We start from the raw sequence: 19526 nt of genomic DNA on the forward strand, positions 1-19526 counted from the left end.
CTCTGGGTGGGGTAGGGAGTGTCTTTTCCTGTCCATCATTTTTCAGATATTCGTATGGGCCATCACTTGCCTGCAGACTCATGCTTGCACTGAGGGCTTTATTTTCTTTAATTTGAGGCTGACGGTTTTTAATCTGCGGCCCTTTAACCCTGGAATAGGCTGATGGAATGATATACTTTTTATGGCTCTCCAAATGCTTTCTGCATTGACCCCCTGGTGACACCGCACCATTTTAACAATCCCCTTTAATCGTTCCCATCCCTTTAAATTTCACTCATGTGCAATTTTCCTCTGCCACTACTAGTATTCGGGTTGACACTTGGAAGTGTGAATAATTATGCAGGTGAGTTTAAACTGGAGAATTGAATGTGACTTAAACATAGAAGATAGGAGCAGGAGTAGGCCATTCGGCCCCTCGAGCCTGCTCCGCCATATAATGAGATCATGGCTGATTATCCAAATTCAGTACCCTGTCCCTGCTTTCTCCCCATATCCCTTGATCCCTTTAGCCTTAAGAAATATATCTAACTCCTTCTTGAATATATTTAATGAATTGGCCTCAACTGCCTTCTGTGGTAGAGAATTCCACAGGTTCACCACTCTCTGGGTGAAGAAATTCCTCCTCATCTCTGTCCTAAATGGCTTACCCCTTATCTTTAGACTGTGACCCCTGGTTCTGGACTCCCCGGCCATCGGGAACATCCTTCCTGCATCTAATCTGTCTAATCCTGTTAGAATTTTATAAGTTTCAATGAGATCCCCTCTCATTCTTCTAAACTCCAGCGAGTATAAGCCTAATCGACCCAATCTCTCCTCATACGTCATTCCTGCCATCCCAGGTATCAGTCTGGTGAATCTACGCTGCACTCCCTCCATGGCAAGAACATCCTTCCTGCAACTAGTCTGTCTAGTCCTGTTAGAATTTTATAAGTTTCAATGAGATTCCCTCTCATTCTTCTAAACTCACTTGTACAAGATTCAGGGGAGACTATCAGCAGTTCCAAATCTGAAGATGAAAATCGGCCCCAGATATGTTTTGTTTTTGTTGTGTAGCGTTAACTATTACATTTATCTGATACACGAGTAACTTATTTATTGTAGCCCGGATTTTTGCGGTCAGCGGCGAAGAAACAGCGCTTACCATTCATTACGCTTACAGCTGCCCACATTTTAAGTGGTAACTTATGGTCCCTAGAGATCATTTCCAGTGCGGCGCCCTCTACAGGGGAATCTGTGGTGTGTGTGAGCAGGGCAAGCAACGGCGTGTCTCCTTAACCAATCGCATTGAAGAATCCGCACTGAGACACGCAGGGGGATTCAATTGGGTAACCCCCCCAAAAAAACGGGCGCAGGGATCGCGATGCGAGGTTAAGAGAGCTGCATGCGCGGAGCTTGAAAACGGCACCGCTGGCGTTGAGTTAGCGTTGCATGCTGATTGACGCCATGACCTGCCGGCTCTGCAAGCTGCTGACGGTCATTACGTGCGCGCGTCCACGCAAACCCCTTTACTAATATGGCCTCCGGTGCACTTCCTGTCAGAAGTGTGTGCACGCATCACCATTTTCAAACTTTAGGAGGCCTCATGGCACCGAAACAACAGGCGCTACAGAGCCCACTTTCTCCCCCGCAGAGTCTAAACCAGGAAGTATAAATTTGAATCATTGTAAAATGATGTACAGAAAACAAAATATAGAGAGGGAAAGAATGATGGGATTAAGAGAGAGGGAGATAAAAGAGAGAGAAAGAAAATTTTAATTTAAAAAAAAAATCTCCAACAATAATTAAGTTCTGAAGGAATGAGACACCACACTTGTAACAGTTAATTTCCTGTGCCAGAGAGGTAGCAATTAAGACTTATCATGCTGTTAAAAATTCACGTATGCTTGACTGGACCAGCCCTAACTTTTTTCTGGCTTGTTTAGTGGGTATCTAGTGGGTAAGTACAGCAACTTCATGCCCTGGATGTGTTTTAATGCTGAATTTCTCGGCGAGGTACCGGTGTAGCGAAACTTGTGGAGGAGCTGGGCAACTCGAACAGCAACGTCCGGATTTCCATATTTAACTGCGCATGTGCGGATTCCGGAAGTTGCTGTCTGATTTACTCCATAATAAACGGTGAGCGCCGAGAGCCTCACTGTTATTCTTAACGCAAAATGATTGTTTGTTTCAGCGCATACGAGCTGAGAATGTACAAAAACTGGCTTACCCAGGAAGACAGAGATTTCCATGGATCCAGTGGCAGATATAGGAACATAGGAAACAGGAGTATGCCATTCAGCCCCTCGAACCTGGCTCACCATTCTATCAGATCATGGCTGATCTGTACCTCAACTCAACATTCACTTGTTTTTGCTCCATCTCCCTTGATGCCCTTACCTAACAAAATTGATTCGATCTCAGTACTGAAAGCTCCAGCTGATCCTGCATCCACAGCCTTGTTGGGGAGCGAGTCCCAGATTTCCACTACCCTTTGTGTGAAAAAGTGATTCCTGATTTTACTGAGGGCCTAGCTCTAATTTTAAGATTATGGCCCTTTTGTTCTAGATTTCCCCCCACCACAGGAAATAGCTTCTCCGTATCTACCCTATCAAATCCCTTTAGCATTTTAAACACCTCGATTCGATCACCCCTCAATCTTCTGAATTCAAGGGAACACAAGACAAGTTTGTGCAACCTCTCCTTATAATGTGACCCTTTTAGCCCCGGTATCATTCTGGTGAATCTGTGCTGCACCCCTTCCAAGGCCAATATAGCCTTCCTGAGGTGTGGTGCCCAGAACTGAACGCAATATTCTAGATGGGGTCTGACCAAGGCTCTGAAGCATAACTTCCTCATTTTTATATTTCAACCTCCTTGAGATAAAGGTCCAACATTCCATTAGCCATTTTGATTACTTTTTGTACCTTTCCACTAGCTGTTAGTGATTTGTGTACCTGGACACCCTAAATCCCTTTGCTCCTCCACAGCTCCTCATCTCTCACCATTAAGAAAATATTGCGATTTGTCTTTCTCAGATCCAAAGTGGATGACCTCGCACATTGAACTCCATCTGCCATAGATTTGCCTGTCTTAGTCTGTCTATGTCCCTTTGTAAATTCAATTTATACAACTTAATGTGCTTCTGAGCTTAGACTATGGGCAGGATTTTCATTCAGGAGTCGAGTTGGAGGCGGGACTACAACTTTCGGGGTTGTAGTCCCGCCTCCATCGAGATGCGGCCAACCCACGTGATTTTAACTTGATTGACCTTGTTGAGCCCGTCCAGTGGGCTCAGCAGGCCAATTAAGGGCCACCCGGCAACAGGTGACGTCACAGACTGAAATTTCATCTGTCAAGAGGTTTTGCCAGATGAAATATCAGCGTTTCACAGCTGTTTGAAGCTGTCAAACACTGACAGTCTTACTTCTAACATGAGTCCTTCTCCACAGATTGTTAGAAATCTCTCCTGCACAGAAAGCTGAAGGCTGTCACTTTTGACAGTTCGCAGCCATTCTGCTTTCTGTGCCGGTGAGATGAGGGACTCCCCGAACCTAAAGGAAGGAAGGCTGAAAAGGTAAGAAAATGTATGTAAAACTTATTTAATCACTTTAGACACACCAAACACACTTACCTTTGCACTCATGCACACATCACTCACCTGAACACCGACATCTCGACCCCTCCAAGTCCTTCAACCCGACTCCTCCAACTTGGTGTGGTTTGGAGCCGTCGGGAATCCCAGAGTTCAAGCTTAAAAATAGGGATTAGGCTAAAAACTGCCTGTTAACTACCCATTAACAGGCAGTTAATTGGCACTAATCACTTCCCGCCTCAAGTAGGCAGGTCCCAGTGCGGGGCAGGTACCTGTCTCCTTTGAAACTGGCATGGAGGCGGGTTGGGGGGCGGGATGTGGTCGGGACCCCCGATTTTGGGATTTTAACCCCCCACACGCCTCCAATCCCGACTCCACAGCCCAATGAAAATTGAGCCCTATGAGTTAAAGAATACACTTCATTGACATGGTGAATAAAGAAATACAGTACACCACAGCAAAGTCAGCAAACAAAAAGCATAGTTGATGAACAATCATGATTTGCTTTATTTAAAAAAATTATGAATTGTCATATGTAAAATAAATCATTCTGAATACCTGTAAAACAATACTATACAAAAGAAAAACTTTATTCGTCCTGGCAAACTTGGGAAATACAACAATTGAATATAATCGATTCCAGTTGAATGATATTAACAGCTTTTAAAAGCAACACTGACACGTCTGTAAGAATTCCAGAGCAAGATGGTTAGATTCAATCTTTTTGATATTTTATTATCCTTCATGCGAAGTCAGAATTTCGGTGACTGGAAAAAATATTGGGAATTCTCTCGATTCTCGGAAATCTGTGACGACTGCTTTAGAAAGTAAGTGCAAAACTCTATAAATATATTCTCTGAATGATTATAATGGCTACTTTTTAGTATTTATGGGAGGGGGGGAAAAGCCAAGAGTAGTTTTCATTTGACTTGCTTAACAAGCCAGCATTAAATGTGACTGCAAAAACAAACTGAATAAAGAGCTGAGTATTATTATAACATACACCTGGTACTTCATTCCCCAGCTCATACTATCTGAAAACATTGCTTCTGCAAACTACAGGTAGAGTGTGACAATTCTCTGACAACTGAAACGGGGGGAGGGTGCGATTCTAACCCTACTCGCTCAGCAGAAACCTGGCGGGCGGGCAGTTAAAATCGCCCCTGGCTCTTACCTGTCCGAAAGCCGCCATGATCGCAACATCTGCAATTTAAGCTGCTCTCCTGAGGCAGGCAGCAAAGGCCACCCGCCCGGAGCCAACAGGGTCCTTCTTTACACATGCATGTTGCGGCCTGATGACATCATTGAGACCCGACTGTAATTTTAACTCAGGCCTGAGCAGGGGGAATCCACCTGGAGTTGAAATCGGAGCCATGATATAATTTCCTAAATTCTCCTCACCTGTCATTTTTTTTTACAATGAAGGTAAGAGGGAGCAGTACTTTGTATACGTTATTCAAAATAATGTATAGTCAGTGGATGAAGCGCAGATGGATCAAGGGCCCCTTATAGGCTTGGATCTTGCTTGGGTCTCTTGTACACATCCAGGTCCCAAACCAGCTTGGAAGCACACACCTGTTCCAGCCCAACATGAACCATCTGCTATTCTCTGCATTATATCTACACAGCGTCATCTCCCAGGGACCTACCTGTAGACTGACTTGCTCTAAGCTTGCGGTGATAACATCGCAAATTTAGTCATTATGTCATCAATAGCACTGCTGTAACTATTAAGAAATAACTGGCGGAGTGATTACGATGAAAATAATCTCATTCCCTGGATTCACTTCAAGATAAACTGCAACAGCAAAATTCAAGGACTTAATAGATCATCTGAACTCCTTTAATGGGATGATTTTCTGGTAAGCACTCCCAGCTATCCACTGTTCTCTATATAATTCTCTCCAATATTATTTCACTATTTACTCTTTCCATACTCGCTAGCATTATACGCAATGGGGCGGGCGAGAAGGGGAAGCTAAAATAACCTCATCTATGTTACATCTGATGCTTTAAGCATTATTCACCAATAATACATACTTCATTGTGCCTTATATGTGCTTTAAACCCTCAAGGTGTCTGTTTATTAAAAATATATTTTGATATTTGTAGAGAACTCTTAAAAGAAAAAAACAAATAATCATGTTACATGCATTAGCAGTACCAGCAGACCTGACTCAAGCATCAACTGCAGAGAAAGGAACTGGCTTGAATTTTTTTCTTCCAAACAATCCCAAGTTTTGGTTTACGATACTGTACATCAAATCCTGTACAAATTTACACTTAGCCACCACTAGCAAGTTCTGTGGTATTATTTGTTGCTTTTCTCCTTTGATAGGACATCCTGTATTCATTTCTGTCTCCTCTGATGCAAAAATTAAATTAAAAAAAGATGGCACTTTTTTTTGACTATGGCATGTCACGGTCTGCAATGCAATCTACATTTGCCTTTTTTTTCTTCTTTGTAGACCTGGCTCCTAAGCTTTCACCCGATGCCTGTAACTGTACCTGTTGTGACAATTCCCATTGCTTCAATGAAGCTTTCTACCCACTGGCCATTCCTCAGCAGGGGTGAAGCTAGATTAAGCGTTAACATGTGTGTGCGTGTGCTGCACCCGTGAAGTCTAATTCGGTTATTTCATCACACCTTAACACTATTAGGGGAGGCTTCCTATTCCCAGCACATGCCGGCAGCACGTACTTTGAAAGTATGGACCCCTAGCCCGTGATTTTCCGTTCATTCATTTTAATGGACAGAATTTGGGGTTGTACAAATTCCTGAAATGTACCTCCATTCTGCATTGGAGCACTTAAATGGAAAGCCTCCTCTATTTCCTCGAGGGTGAAATTGGTCTTCGCCAATAACGAATCGGCAGCCCGTTTTTACACTGCGCCCGATTATGTAAAAGAAAATTGGGCACGGTGCATAAGGGACTTCTGATTTGCTAGGACCTCATCTACTGGAGAAGACGAATTTCACCTCCCCTTGTCGCTGGTTATGCTTTACATTATTTATACTGCCCCTACCCTTTTTGCCTGGTTGAATCCATCACATTGTTACGAGATCACCAAGGTATCAATATGAAGGTAAGAATCTGAAGGTACTTTACAAACTTCTGGACTCAACATCGAGTTCAACAATTTCAGACCATAACCTCGGCCCCTATTTTTTTACATGGCAGCTGTTGTTGATTCTGCCATTCCCATTTACACCTCCTCTAGACTCATCTTTTGTTCCTCTACTTGTCCTATCACCATCTCCTTTTGCTTTCTACTATCATGCCTTTTGTCATTTAATCTCTCCTGCCTTCCACCCTATCACAGACCGTCCCTTTTGTTCTTTCCTCCCCTCCCCTCATTCCCTGCCTCTGCACCTGCTTAAAGTCTGTTACATCTCGAACTTTCTCCAATTCTGACGAAAGGTCACTGACCTGAAACGTTAACTCTTGTTTCTCTCTCCACAGATGCTGCCTGACCTGCTGAGTGTTTCCAGCATTTCCTGTTTTTATTTAATATGATTAGCAATTACTGTGCAGTTCCTTTGGATTGAAAGCATTGAGAGCACACAGAATCTTTAGGAACATAAAAGGTGATGAGGCCCAACAAGTCTATCTCCTTTTGATAGATCAACTCCTCTTACCTCCTTTGTCACATCTCCTTCAATCCCTTCTCTCTCCAGGTAACCCAGCAGTTTCAAAGGGCTTTTCCTGTTAACTTATTTCAGAAATCTATCACCCTTAGATGAAAAAGCTTTGCCTGATTTCCCTTCATGACCCTAAGTTAAGAATTTTTAACTTGTAGACCCTTCCCTACAGTGAACAAGAGGTATGAATTGGAAAATTGATCGGTGTTGCTAGTAATGATGCTATTATAAAATCTTACTGCACAGAAAGAGCCCATTCGGCCTATCATGCCTGAGCCGGCACTTTGAAAGAGCTATCCTGTTAGTCCCACCCCCCTGCTCTTTCCCCATAGCCCTATAAATCTTTCCTTTTCAAGTATATATCCAATTCCCTTTTGAAAGTTACTATTGAATCTGCTTCCACCACTCTTCCAGGCAGTGCATTCCAGATTGTAACAACTCACTGTGTAAAACTATTTCTCCTCATCGCCTCCCTGGTTCTTTTGTCAATTATCTTAAATCTGTGTCCTCTGGTTATCGACCCTCCTGCCAGTGGAAACAGTTACTCCTTATCTACTCCATCAAAACCCTTCATAATATTGAACACTTCTATTAAATTTCCCCTTAACCTTCTCTGCGCTAAGGAGAACAATCCCAGTTTCTCTAGTCTCTCCACATAAGTGAAGTCCCTAATCCCTGGTACCATTTTATTAAATCTTCTCTGCACCCTCTCCAAGGTCTTGGCATCCTTCCTAAAGTGTGGTGCCCAGAATTGGATACAATACTCCAGCTGAGACCTAACCAGTGATTAATAAAGGTTTAGCATAACTTCCTTGCTTTTGCACTCTATATGCCTCTACTTACAAAGCCAAGGATCCCATGTTTTTTTAACAGCCTTATCAACTTGTTCTGCCACCTTCAAAGATTTGTATCTGTGAACCTCCAGGTCTCTGTTCCTGCAGCCCCTTTAAAATTGTACCTTTTAAAAAATATTGTCTCTCCTCATTCTTCCTTCCAAAATGCATCACTTCACACTTCTCTGCATTAAATTTAATTTGCCCGCGTGTCTGCCCATTTCTCCAATCTTCTCCTGGGGTCTGCTACTATCCTCCTCCCACTATTATTTTTTCTTAACCTGTTATACAAATATATATATATATATATAAAAACTAATGACAGATTTACCATTAACAAAAGATTGTCATTTTACACCCTTACAGTTTTTAATGACTCTTTGCTTTAGTGTTTCAAAATATATCCATTTTTTAAGCCTCATGGAATAGGAATAATGAATTGTATAATAAGTTGAAGAAAGCAATTTGATCGACAGGTTTGCCCCATTTCAGTTGAACTGCCTAGTTCATAGTTACAACAAGTGCCTCTGACACCATAATTAGTGATTTATTCGGAATGGCCTTTCCGCCCTTTGACTTTCAGTATGTCAGTGAGATATGAATATTTATTCCCAATTCAGTTAATTTTGATACGTTCTCTAAGTCTAATTGTATTTGATTAGTGGCGCCATTGCCAACTGTTGAGATATCTGCAAATGTATTTGGTGAGTAGCTGCAGGGATCCCAAGCCACTGCATGGAAATGGCGGGTAAATGGAGTTGGGGTACAGATCAGCCTTGATCTAATTGAATGGTGGAACAGGCTCAAGGGGCTGAATGGCCTACTCCTATTCCTATTTTCCTAATGATTGAGCTTATCTGCACTGTAACAGACAGGGTTTATTGTACTGAAATTTAAGTTAAAACTTCTTTGGACTGATAGACATTGCTGTAAGAAAATCACTGAATTTCAAGCGGGATGTTCTAACTGCGTAATATTGACAATTATTGTGTGGATCTGCTGAATAGGCTCCCCTTTCATACAGATAAACTGAACAAGCGTTGGGGGGGAAATAATTGATCAGCGACTGTGCTTCTGCAGCACGCTGGGAAAATTAAATTTGAGGCACAAGTGAAAGGGACTGCAGTGGTCCAAGGAGAAGACCCACCCGCACCGTCTCAGGGGCAACTCGCGACGGTCAATGGATAGGGCCTTGCATGCATCCCGAGAGCAAATTTATTTGTGAATACCAGCACAGGCTCGATAGAATCTTACCGCACAGAATTCGGCCTATGAATACCAGCACAGGCCCGATAGGCCGAATTCTGTGCGGTAAGATTCTATGATTTTTTTTTGCAGAGACGTATTTTTTTATATTATGGGTGTCAAAATCCTGGAACTCTCTACCGAACAACATTGTGGGAACACCTTCACCGCACGGACTGCGGCAGTTCAAAGAGAAGGCGGCCCACCACCACCTTCTCAAGGGGCGACTAGGGACTGGCAATAAATGCCGGCTTTGCCCACATCCCGAGAATACATTTTTTTTTAAAACATTTATAAACCGAAAGGGAAAATAGAGGCTCCAGCTCAACGCTCCCACTGAAGTTAGAAACTGCCTTTAATTGATTTGGAAGTGCTAACCTATCACATAATGGCCAGAGTGGATATGCCATGGCCCTCAGACCTGGTCCTCTGTGTACTTTTGCATTAAGCATGAATGAATTCTTGTGAAAGAAATGGCACTTTAACAAATCCTGTATTATTTACACAATATGGTCCTACAAAGCACCTTGTTTCACAGTCTCAGGGCTGTAGCGGAGTGCCAACGCATTCAGATTTTCTGGCAGATGTGGAGCCGTGATTTGGCCTCTTTCCAAATTTTACAGGCAAGTCCTTTCGCACAGTCACAGCGCTGGAAAAGCTCCAAGCCGTGAGAGCCCTTCCTCTTCTGCTTTGTACATACTTCCCCTTGGCGAAGAACTGGTTTGCAGATCTTGGTCCAAAAGTGGCGAGCGCAACAAAATCCTTCCGCGCAGTCTGAGGAGCGTAAACAGGAGTCCCCTTCGTGACCTGCGCAACAAGAAGGACAACAAACTTGCATTGATATAGTGCCTTTAACATTGAGAAAACACCCCCCAAGGCGCTTGGTGGTCGCGTGATCAGACAATAATCAACACCGAGCTGAAGAAGGAGATATCAGCAAGGATGGACAAAAGCTTGGTCAAAGGGGTGGGTTTGAAGGAGGATCTTAAAGGCGTAGAGGGTTAAGTAGGGAATTCCATAGCTTAGGGCCTATGCAGCTGAAAACACGGCCGCCAGAGGTGGCGTGAAGGGAGTGGGGCGAGGTGGGATGCATAAAAGGCCAGGGCTCACAAATTGAAGTTGTATAAGGCCGGATCTAGCTTAGATGTCAGGAGGTGGTTCATTTCCCAGAGAATAGTGGGCCTCTGGAACAGGCTGCCGTTCTCGTGCGGTGGATGCTGATTTGCTGAATTCCTTCAAGCGAGAGCTGGACCTGTTTCTGGCTGGGGCGGAGATCACCTCTAATAGAAGGTCGGTACTGCAGGGAATTCAGGACCTGAGTTATCGCCTGGATTAGTTTCGATCGCCTAGATGGGTCGGAGAGGAATTTCCCAGATTTCCCCCCCCCCCCCCCCAAATTGGCCTGGGTTTTTAATCTGTTTTTTTTTTGCCTCTCCCAGGAGATCCCATGGTTTCGGGTGGGGTGGGGAGTGTATATATTGTGATACACGAGGTATCCCAATTGTATGGGACAGGCTCAATGGACCAGAGGGTCTTTACCGGTCCGTCATTGTTCCTATGTTCGTAGATTTGGGGAACTGACTGACTGATCTCAGGAAGTCTACATAACCTAAAGTGTAGGTTCCCCCTGGGGGGTAGAGTGAGATGGGAGGGAAAGGGCAATCTAATTGAAAATTTCCCCTAACAGATACGAGATCTTTAATAAATGACACCACTGTTGATATTAAAGGGGAAATGCACTGAAAGTCCTTACCCTCCAGTCCCTTCCTCTTTACAAATGCCTGATTCATTGCTCGCTGCTAGCTCAAAGCATCTGCCAGCAACACCAACCGAATAACATTATTATGAGCATTTCCAGGAAAGAAATGGCCTGTTCTCAATGACCTGCACAAACGCATGAACAACTTTTACATGAGCCCTACTGAGCCCCACATTGAATCCCACAAGCTGAAGATTGTGAAAGCAGATTTGACGTGATTCCATTTTAAAACATAAATCTTTCCAACGGCTTTGAGAATTTACATGCTGACATTTTTAACGTAAAAATTTATCTTTTAAAAATAAACAAACTTCCTCAGAAATAATCTAAACTCACGAGTGCAGCAGTGCCAATGCCGGGTAGAAAATGGGTTCATATTCCTAATTCCTTATCAGTGATCTAAGCCATGTCATTGGGGATGTGGGCGTCGCTGGCAAGGCTGGCATTTATTGCCCATCCCTAGTTGCCGTCGAGAAGGTGGTGGCGAGCCTTGAATACAACGAGAGACTTGCTAGGCCATTTCAGAGGGGCGGTTAAGAGTCAACCACATTGCTGTGGGTCTGGAGTCACATATAGGCCCAGACCGGGTAAGGACGGCAGATTCCCTTCCCTAACGGGCATTAGTGAACCAGATGAGGGTGGGGGTAAATGGGACCTGATCCTCAAACAGTCACACTGTAGGGCTGTTGTGTCACTTATGAAGAGCAGGGTCGCCAACTCTGGTTGGACCTATTCTGGAGGTTTCATCACATGACCTCCTGCCTCCAATCCCCTCACCCAGTCAAACAGTCTTTTTCCCCCCCCAACTCCAATATTTTTATAATTAATAAACAAAAGTGTTCGAAAAAAAATGACAAGAAAAACACAGCTCTTTTGGAACGCCCCTATCATTTTTCTCCCGGGTATTGCTCACAGCGGTGTCCTGGTGATTAATCTTCAATTCCTGGAGACTCCAGGGCAATCCTGGCGGGTTGGCGACCCTAATGAAGAGGCATTATCAGCAGCCTGGGCGAAGGCTCTCTTGATTTGGGATAGTGTGGCACAGAAGGTACAGAGGCACGAGAAAAAAGGAGGGAATGGAAAACAGCTAACAAACAAACAAAGTGGGACATTGTTTAACCAGTTAACACCAAAACTTACATTTATAAAATCCGCGGGGGTGAAATTGGGTGCCTTTGCGCCTTCCGTTAGCGCCCCATGGGGCGCAAGTGGCTTTGCGACCGGGCGTGACGCTGACATCGACTCCCGCCATATTCGGCGGGAGTTTTGCAGCGGCGCTACGGCATTGCGCCCCGATCTCCTTCGCCCGGAGATCATGACGTCATCGCCGTGCGCTGCACCCCGGACCCGAAATTGACTTCTGCCCCCTCCCCCGTGGCAGTGCCGGTCGAAAACCCCGACAAGCTGCAGGAGGCGTGCATCGGGCGGCCGGCTGCTTCGGGGGGGGGGGAGCGATGATTAATGGCGACGTGGCCGAGGTAAGTGGAAAAATAAACTTACCTTTCCTGTTCTAGTTTTTTTCGCGGGTTCTTGCTCGGCTTGAGCGCCGGGCTGATTGCGCGGGATCACGGCTGCCTTGGTGGTCCAGGTAGGTACTTTTTCTATTGCAGAGCCTACAGTGCTTGATTTAGCGCTCCACTTCCTTCTTGGAGCACAAACGGCAAATTTTTCAAAAGTTTGAAATCGTTAGCGCCTGGCGCTATACTTTTCAAACTTTTAAAAATGAGCGCCCTAAAGTGAATTTCTCCCCCCATTAATCCTCAACAGAAACCTTAATATAGCTGCCTTTCTAATTATATAAAGTATTTAATGGGTGCAAGGGGGTGATTATAAGGTCTAATCAAAGGCTTCAGATAATCCGATAATCCATTTGGGTGGTTTTTGACAGAATCTCAACAACTTGCATTTATATAGTGTCTTTAACAGAGATAAAAATGTATTAAGGCACAAAACAAAATCAATGCAGAGCCAAAAGGGGAGTTATTAGGAGGGGTGACCAAAAGCTTGGTCAAAGAGGTGGGTTTTAAGCAGGACAGCGAGGTGGAGAGGCAGAGATGTGTAAAGAGGGAATTGTAGAGTATGGGGCCTAGGCAGCTGAAGGCACAGCCATCAATGGTGAGCTGATGGACTGCGGGGGGGGCGGGGAGGGGGTGGGGGGGGTATGCACAAGAGACCAGTGATGTAATAAAACTCACTACGCACTTGGTTTGAGTATAAAGCAAGGCTTTAATCAACTTGTTTCAGAACACGGAGGTCTAGTTGTATTTCACTAGTTCCTTGTCTTACAAAATGTCCCTGGAAAGCTGGGGCCCACGCCCGAGTAGTTATACTCCTTGGACGGTGCCACCAGCTGGCTGTCCAGCATTATTTCACGAGTAGTTTCTTGATGATGAGATTTATAACAACCAGTGTCAGGGGAATGGAGAGGTTGCAGGTGGTTGTAGGCCTGGAAGAGTTTACAGGGATAGGGAGCGACCAAACCATGGAGGGATTTAAAGACAAGGATGAAAATTTTAAATTGGAGGCATTGGGGAACCGGGAGGCAAAGTAGGTCAGCCAGGACAGGAGTAATGGATGAGCAGGACTTGGTGTGGGATAGAACACAGGAGCAGAGTTTTGGATGCACAGAGATTTACGAATAGTGGAGAATAGGAAGCCCGACCAGAAGAGCATTGGAATAGTCAAGTCTGGAGGTGAAAAAGGCATGGGTGCGGGTTTCAATAGCAGGAGCGGAAATGAGTGCTGTTACAGAGGTGGAAGTAGCCTGTCTTTACGATGGAGGGATATGGGGTCAGAAACTCAGCTCAGGGTCAAATAGGACGCTGAGGTTGCCAACAGTCTGGATCAGCCTGAGACAGTGGCCGGAGAGGGGGATGGAATCAATGGCAAGGGTACCGAGTTTGTGCCAGGGACAAAGATGATGGATTTGGTTTTTCCCAGTGTTTAGCTAAGAGAAGCTGTGGCTCATCCAAGCCCGGATGTCAAACAAACAGTCTGATGACACAGAGAAAGTGGAAGGGGTCAAGATAGGCGGTGGAGGTGTCGAGCCGGGTGTCGTCAGAGGTGGAAGCTGATTCCGTGTCTGGGGATGATGTCGCCAAGGAGCAGCATGTGGATGAGGAAAAGTATTGGGTCAAGGATCCATGGGGGACTCCAGAGGTAACAGTGTGTGGGTGGGAAGAATAGCCATTGTTGGAGGTGCTCTGGCTAAGCGAGGACTATCCCACTGAATCGGACAATGGAGGGAAGGTGTTGGAGAAGGATAGTGTGGTTGCAGAGGCTCAAAGGCTGCAGAGAGGTTGAGGAGGATGAAGAGGGATAATGCACCATGATCGTTGTCACAGAGTATGCAATTTGTGAATTTGTTGAGGGCCGTTTCAATACTGTGGCATGGCGGGGGGGAAACCCGATTGGCAAGATTTCAAATATGGACCGGGAGTTTCCTTGCAGCTGTTCCCCCCCTCCATCGCCAGAAATGTGGCAGAAACCCAAACACGGTCTCCACTGCCCTTCCAGAGAAGGTACAGCGGCAGAGCGGGACCAGCTCCGAGGAAATTCCCAAGTCGCGGAGTCGCGGAGAAAATAGGCCTGGATTTGGGAGGTTCAATGACTTTGGAGAGGAAAGGATGATTGGGCCGTAGTTTGCAAGGATGGGGGGGATGGGGGAGGGCGTTTTTTGAGGAAGGGATACTGACAGTAGTTGAGAAAGGGACGTGGGCCCCACCAGAGGAGTGGGAACCGTTAAGAACGCCAACCCGGAAGGGAAGTTGGGTAGTCCGCGGTTTAGTGGGAATGGGGTCAAGGGAGCATGAGGTGGGTCTCATGCATCTCAATATTCCATCACAGCTTTGTAACCCCTTCCTAGACTCTGTTACATTGCTCATATTTATACAAGGGGAAGATTTGTTCTGCGTACTTTGTGTAGCAAAATCAGAAATGCATTTATAAAGAAGAAGGCCTAGAAATTCATTGACGCCACTTTTGGGGCGCTAAAGTGGGGCGTCCGCTAAAGTTTGCGGCCGCCGCCAAATCTAGGCCACTTCTCCGATATTCATTAGCTTCGCCCTACTAGTTCGGGCGAGCGCTAAAACTGCTGTTGGACGCCTCTCTTTGGGCGCTAAGCCGCAGGTGGTGATCGATAGCGCCGAGGCCGGGCGCAGCGTAGGTGCGGCCATCTCGTGACTGACAGCAGACACCCTGGCGCCAGCCAGCTCTTAAGGGGGAAGGGTCGACTGTGTCTGCTGCCACGCCCTGGATAGTGGAGCCCTCCAGCTAGGCCTGAACACTGCTGCTGGACCCAAATAGCGCCTGAAGATATGGAGAAGGCCCGTGAACGTGCGCAGCGCTTCTCAGAGCGTGATCTGAGTGTGCTGCTTGCTGCTGTAGAGAAGAGGCGCCATGTTTTGTACCCGGACAATGGCAAGAAGGCGACGGTCCGCGTCTACAGGAGAGCCTGGAGGCATGTCGCCAGCAAGCTGTCAGCCAACAGCGACGTCCCCAGGATCGGTGCCCAATGCCGCAAAAAGTTAAATGACCTCACACGCATTGTCAGGGTGAGTACCCTTTCCAATGACCTCCTCATCCTTGCATGTGCACCTCACATTATGGGCAAAGGGACCTGAAAGCTCTAATGGCCAGCCTTCATCCAGCAGCTATGGCACAGGCATGAGCATCAATTGCACATTCTGCACTGAACACACTGGCCAAGCTATTCCACCATGGGAGGCAGTGCACAGCAGATCATGGCGACACACTGGCCAGGCTATTCCACCATGGGAGGCAGTGCACAGCAGATCATGGCGACACACTGGCCAGGCTATTCCACCATGGGAGGCAGTGCACAGCAGATCATGGTGACACACTGTACTTAGAGGCCGTCCTTTCTCTTGCAGGCCAAGCTGGCGAATAATCGCAAGAGCCGGACTGCGACCGGGGGAGGACAACCCCATATCCAGCCACTCACCGACCTGCAACATCGCGTGGAGCGCCTCATGGGTGGCCGGGTGATTGGGCCCGTTGCATGTGGAGATGCCGACCCTGTTCTGGGCAGCAATGGTAAGGACATCACCTTTTGCACCTCTCTCGTCCCACTTGCGCATCAGATCTACATCCTTTGCCACTGTCCGACCAATGCGCTGAATGCCACCACTCATGCATCCCGCACTGACGCCCTCTCCTCACTCTAAAGCTACTCTTGTGCCTTCCTGCTTTCAGATGGTCAAGAGGAGGTCCCTCAACTTGCCAGTGACAGACCCTCCGAGGAGGAGCAGGAGGAGGAGCAAGAGGAAGGCGGCCCATCAGGGGAACCCTCAGCCGCGGCCACCCAGGCCAATGTAGGGGACACGTCTTCCCTGGAGGGCAGCGTGGCGGAAGTGTCGAAGGGGAGGGGAGCTCCTGGGACCTGCGTGCTGCAGAAAGGCGGGAGGGGGGTGGAAGCTCGGCGGCCTTCTCCCCATAGGGGGGATGCGTCGGAGGGGAGTCCAATTGCTGGGCCCAGCGGCCTCCAGCAACGCAGGAAGGGTCGGCCAGCTCGGCGGCCTTCTCCCCAGAGGGAGAGTCCGGCCTCCAGTCAGGAGATGCTCTTCGCCGAGGAGATGGAACGCCTCGAAGACTTGTCCGCGGACTTGGAGCGCCGGCACACGGAGCTCATGGCGGCAGTGGCACGGTTGCCTGAGTCCATCGATTCCCTCTCTTGGAGTGTGGCCGAGTTCGGGCCCTTAGAGGCCACCAGTCGGGCGGAATACCGGGCAGATCTTTCAGCGACTGGCCAGGTGATTAGTGGTGCCGTCCAGTCACTGGCTGCTCTGCTGCGGTCAGTGAACAGGTCAACACGGGCACTCACTGCTGCCACACTCGCTGTGTCAGCCAGGCATCGCCAGGGCACCCGGCGCGCTGCAGCAGCACAGCGGTCTGTCCCTCGGCAGATTGGTGCGCATGCTGCAGTGCTGGCCCGGGCGAGTGCCAGTGTCTCAGGCGACCAGCGAGCGCCTGCCATCCGCCAGCTTGCTGCCATTCCTCCAGCCGCCACTGCCACTCCCCCAGTGGAGCTGCCAGGAGCTGCTGCAGTGACTGATGCTGGCCAGCCACAGCTGCAGCAATCAACAGCCGGCCGCTCGACGCCCAGACCTCGACTAGGCCGACCCCCAAGGGCATCTGCCGTCATGACATGTGCCCCTCAGGAGCCTGCCCCCAGCCTTGCAGCAGCCAATGGCCTTACTTTGAGGCGGAGCAGCAGGGCGGGCAGGGGCCACCCAAAGATGGCCAAGGCATCGCCCTAGCGGGCCAAATAGTCGAATGTGTGGCCATTTGTGTTTGTTTCTTGAGGCCGAGAATTGGATGTTTGTTTTTTGAAGGCCGATGATGTGATGTTTGTTTTGGACGAAGGCCGAGAATGACGGCCATTTTAGTTGCCCTTTTTTGTTAATCCTCCCCAGGTTGTGGGAGCGAGTAATGTGTTTGAGTGTTTTTTGGGGGTTTCCTCTGTTTTTGGTTTTCATATGGGAAGGGCCCAGAGTTTGTACAATAAAGCATTTTATTTATTCACATTGTCCATGTTTGATCTTTGAAGTGTTTGTTGCCTTAACCGGCTGAGGGCTTGCGGAGCGGCTGCAATCATGTTCTATCATTGGCACAAGCCATTCCCTGACAGGGGGCCTAGAAGTGACGTTCAATAAGCCGACGACGGGCGGCCCTTGGACCTTGTGCGTCCCTCCTGGGCTGGTACTCCTCGTCCTCGTCGTCCTCATGCTCCTCCTGCTCCTCCTCCTGAGGTGGTGGTCCAACGTGAGGTGGCAGTGCCTGAGTCCTGCGGATAGCCAGGTTGTGCAGCATGCAGCAAACGACGACGAATTGGGAGACTCGATCCTGCGAATACTGGAGGGCTCCCCCGGAGTGGTCGAGACAGCGGAACCGTTGCTTGAGCACGCCGATTGTTTGTTCTATGAGGCTCCTCATCGCTTGATGGCTCTCGTTGTATGCCTCTTCAGCAGGGGTCGTAGGCACGCGGAGCGGGGTCATGAGCCAGGTACACAAAGGATAGCCTTTGTCCCCGATAAGCCATCCTCTTGGGGGAGGCTGTGCCTGGAACATGTCAGCCACAGTTGTCTGTCGCAGGATAAAGGCATCGTGGCTGCTGCCTGGAAAGCGGGCATTGACAGCTAGGATGCGCTGCCTGTGGTCACACACCAGCTGTACATTGAGGGAATGGTAGCCCTTCCGGTTGCGGTAATCCTCGGCATGCTCAAGAGGTGCCCGCAAAGCCACATGCGTGCAGTCAATGGCGCCCTGCACAATGGGGAAGCCCGCTATTCTTGCAAACCCCACTGCACGCTGCTGCTGCTTGTCCAGGGTCATGGGGAAGGAGATGAATTGATGTCTCCTTCTGAAAAGGGCTTCGGTCACCTGGCGGATGCAGCAATGCACGGCGAACTGGGAGATGTTAGCGATGTCCCCAGTAGCGGATTGGAAGGAGCCGGAGGCATAGAAGTTGAGAGCCACCGTCACCTTCACTGCCACCGACAGAGACGTCCTGCGCATCAGCTGTGGCTGCAGATCTCTCTGAAGCAGCCGGCAGATGTCTGTAACCACCTCCCTTTGGAATCGCAGCCTCCTAACACACATCGCGGCAGACATGGTCAGATAGGAGGTCTGCTGGCGGTATACCCTGCGTGGGTAAGGCCTCAGTTGGCGACGCCTGTTGCCCCCTCTGCGTCTAGCCAGGGCTGCCACTCTCTCACGGCGTCTGTAAGCCCTTCTGGCATAAGGCTGAAATTCAGCGTTGCCACCCAATGCAGCCCCCATTATATGCTGGCAAACACTGAGCTCTGAATGAAGGCTAAGATAATTGGTAAGCTCTGGCCTGAGCCAAAAATACCTGTCCAAGTGTTGGTCCAAAGCAGTAAACTCTCCTCCTTGGTCTCTGTCCAAAAAACCGTTGCACAAGAGTGAATGCTGCAAAATGGCTGGCCTTTATACTGCTGGGTAAGTGCCCTTTAATTAGCGCTCCCCCCGGCCCGGCTGGCCTGTGTACCGTTCCACTTCACAGTCGCTCGGGACGCCCGGCGCACAATGGGCCGGCGCGAGTGAAGTTCCGGTTTGGGGCGCACAAAGGGCGTTGCACTATTAAATGACGTCATGATCTGCGCGCGCAGCAGGGCGCGCGCTAAGACTTTGCGCCGGCGCTAAATGTGTCCTGAAGTTGGGGAGAGGCGCAGATCGCGCTGCGCCCGGGCGATAAGCGCCTAGCATTCGAGATCTACTCCCCCTAAGGTGCTAACGGCTGGCGCGCCCAACTGAATTTCTAGGCCGAAGTCCTTTATAATCTCTTCCCCCTTTTTGCCTGTAGTTTCCTGAAAGGGAGGTACCTTGCTTTTGGTCAGTTTTTGTGCCAGGGACAGCTGTCAGTGTTAAATAACAACTGTCAGTCGGCTCCATTTGGTGTGTGAAGACCTTCATATACGTGGATTCACAGCTGTG

General features: G+C 48.0%; 1 protein-coding gene across 1 annotated transcript in view; it reads right to left on the bottom strand.

The window, feature by feature from the left end:
• Positions 1 to 9400: 9400 nt before the first annotated feature.
• The window catches only part of dkk2 (dickkopf WNT signaling pathway inhibitor 2), a 49655-nt gene continuing 39529 nt past the window's right edge, over positions 9401 to 19526 (bottom strand). The window contains exon 4 of the mRNA XM_086003472.1: positions 9401 to 10099. Within this exon, the coding sequence (XP_085859598.1) occupies positions 9861 to 10099 (239 nt within the window). The 3' untranslated portion in view covers positions 9401 to 9860. The remainder of the gene's footprint in view (positions 10100 to 19526) is intronic.

Source organism: Somniosus microcephalus, chromosome 2 (assembly GCF_052327205.1).
Source record: "Somniosus microcephalus isolate GS21.2 chromosome 2, FLI_Smic_1.0, whole genome shotgun sequence".
In the NCBI taxonomy this organism is placed as follows: domain Eukaryota; kingdom Metazoa; phylum Chordata; class Chondrichthyes; order Squaliformes; family Somniosidae; genus Somniosus; species Somniosus microcephalus.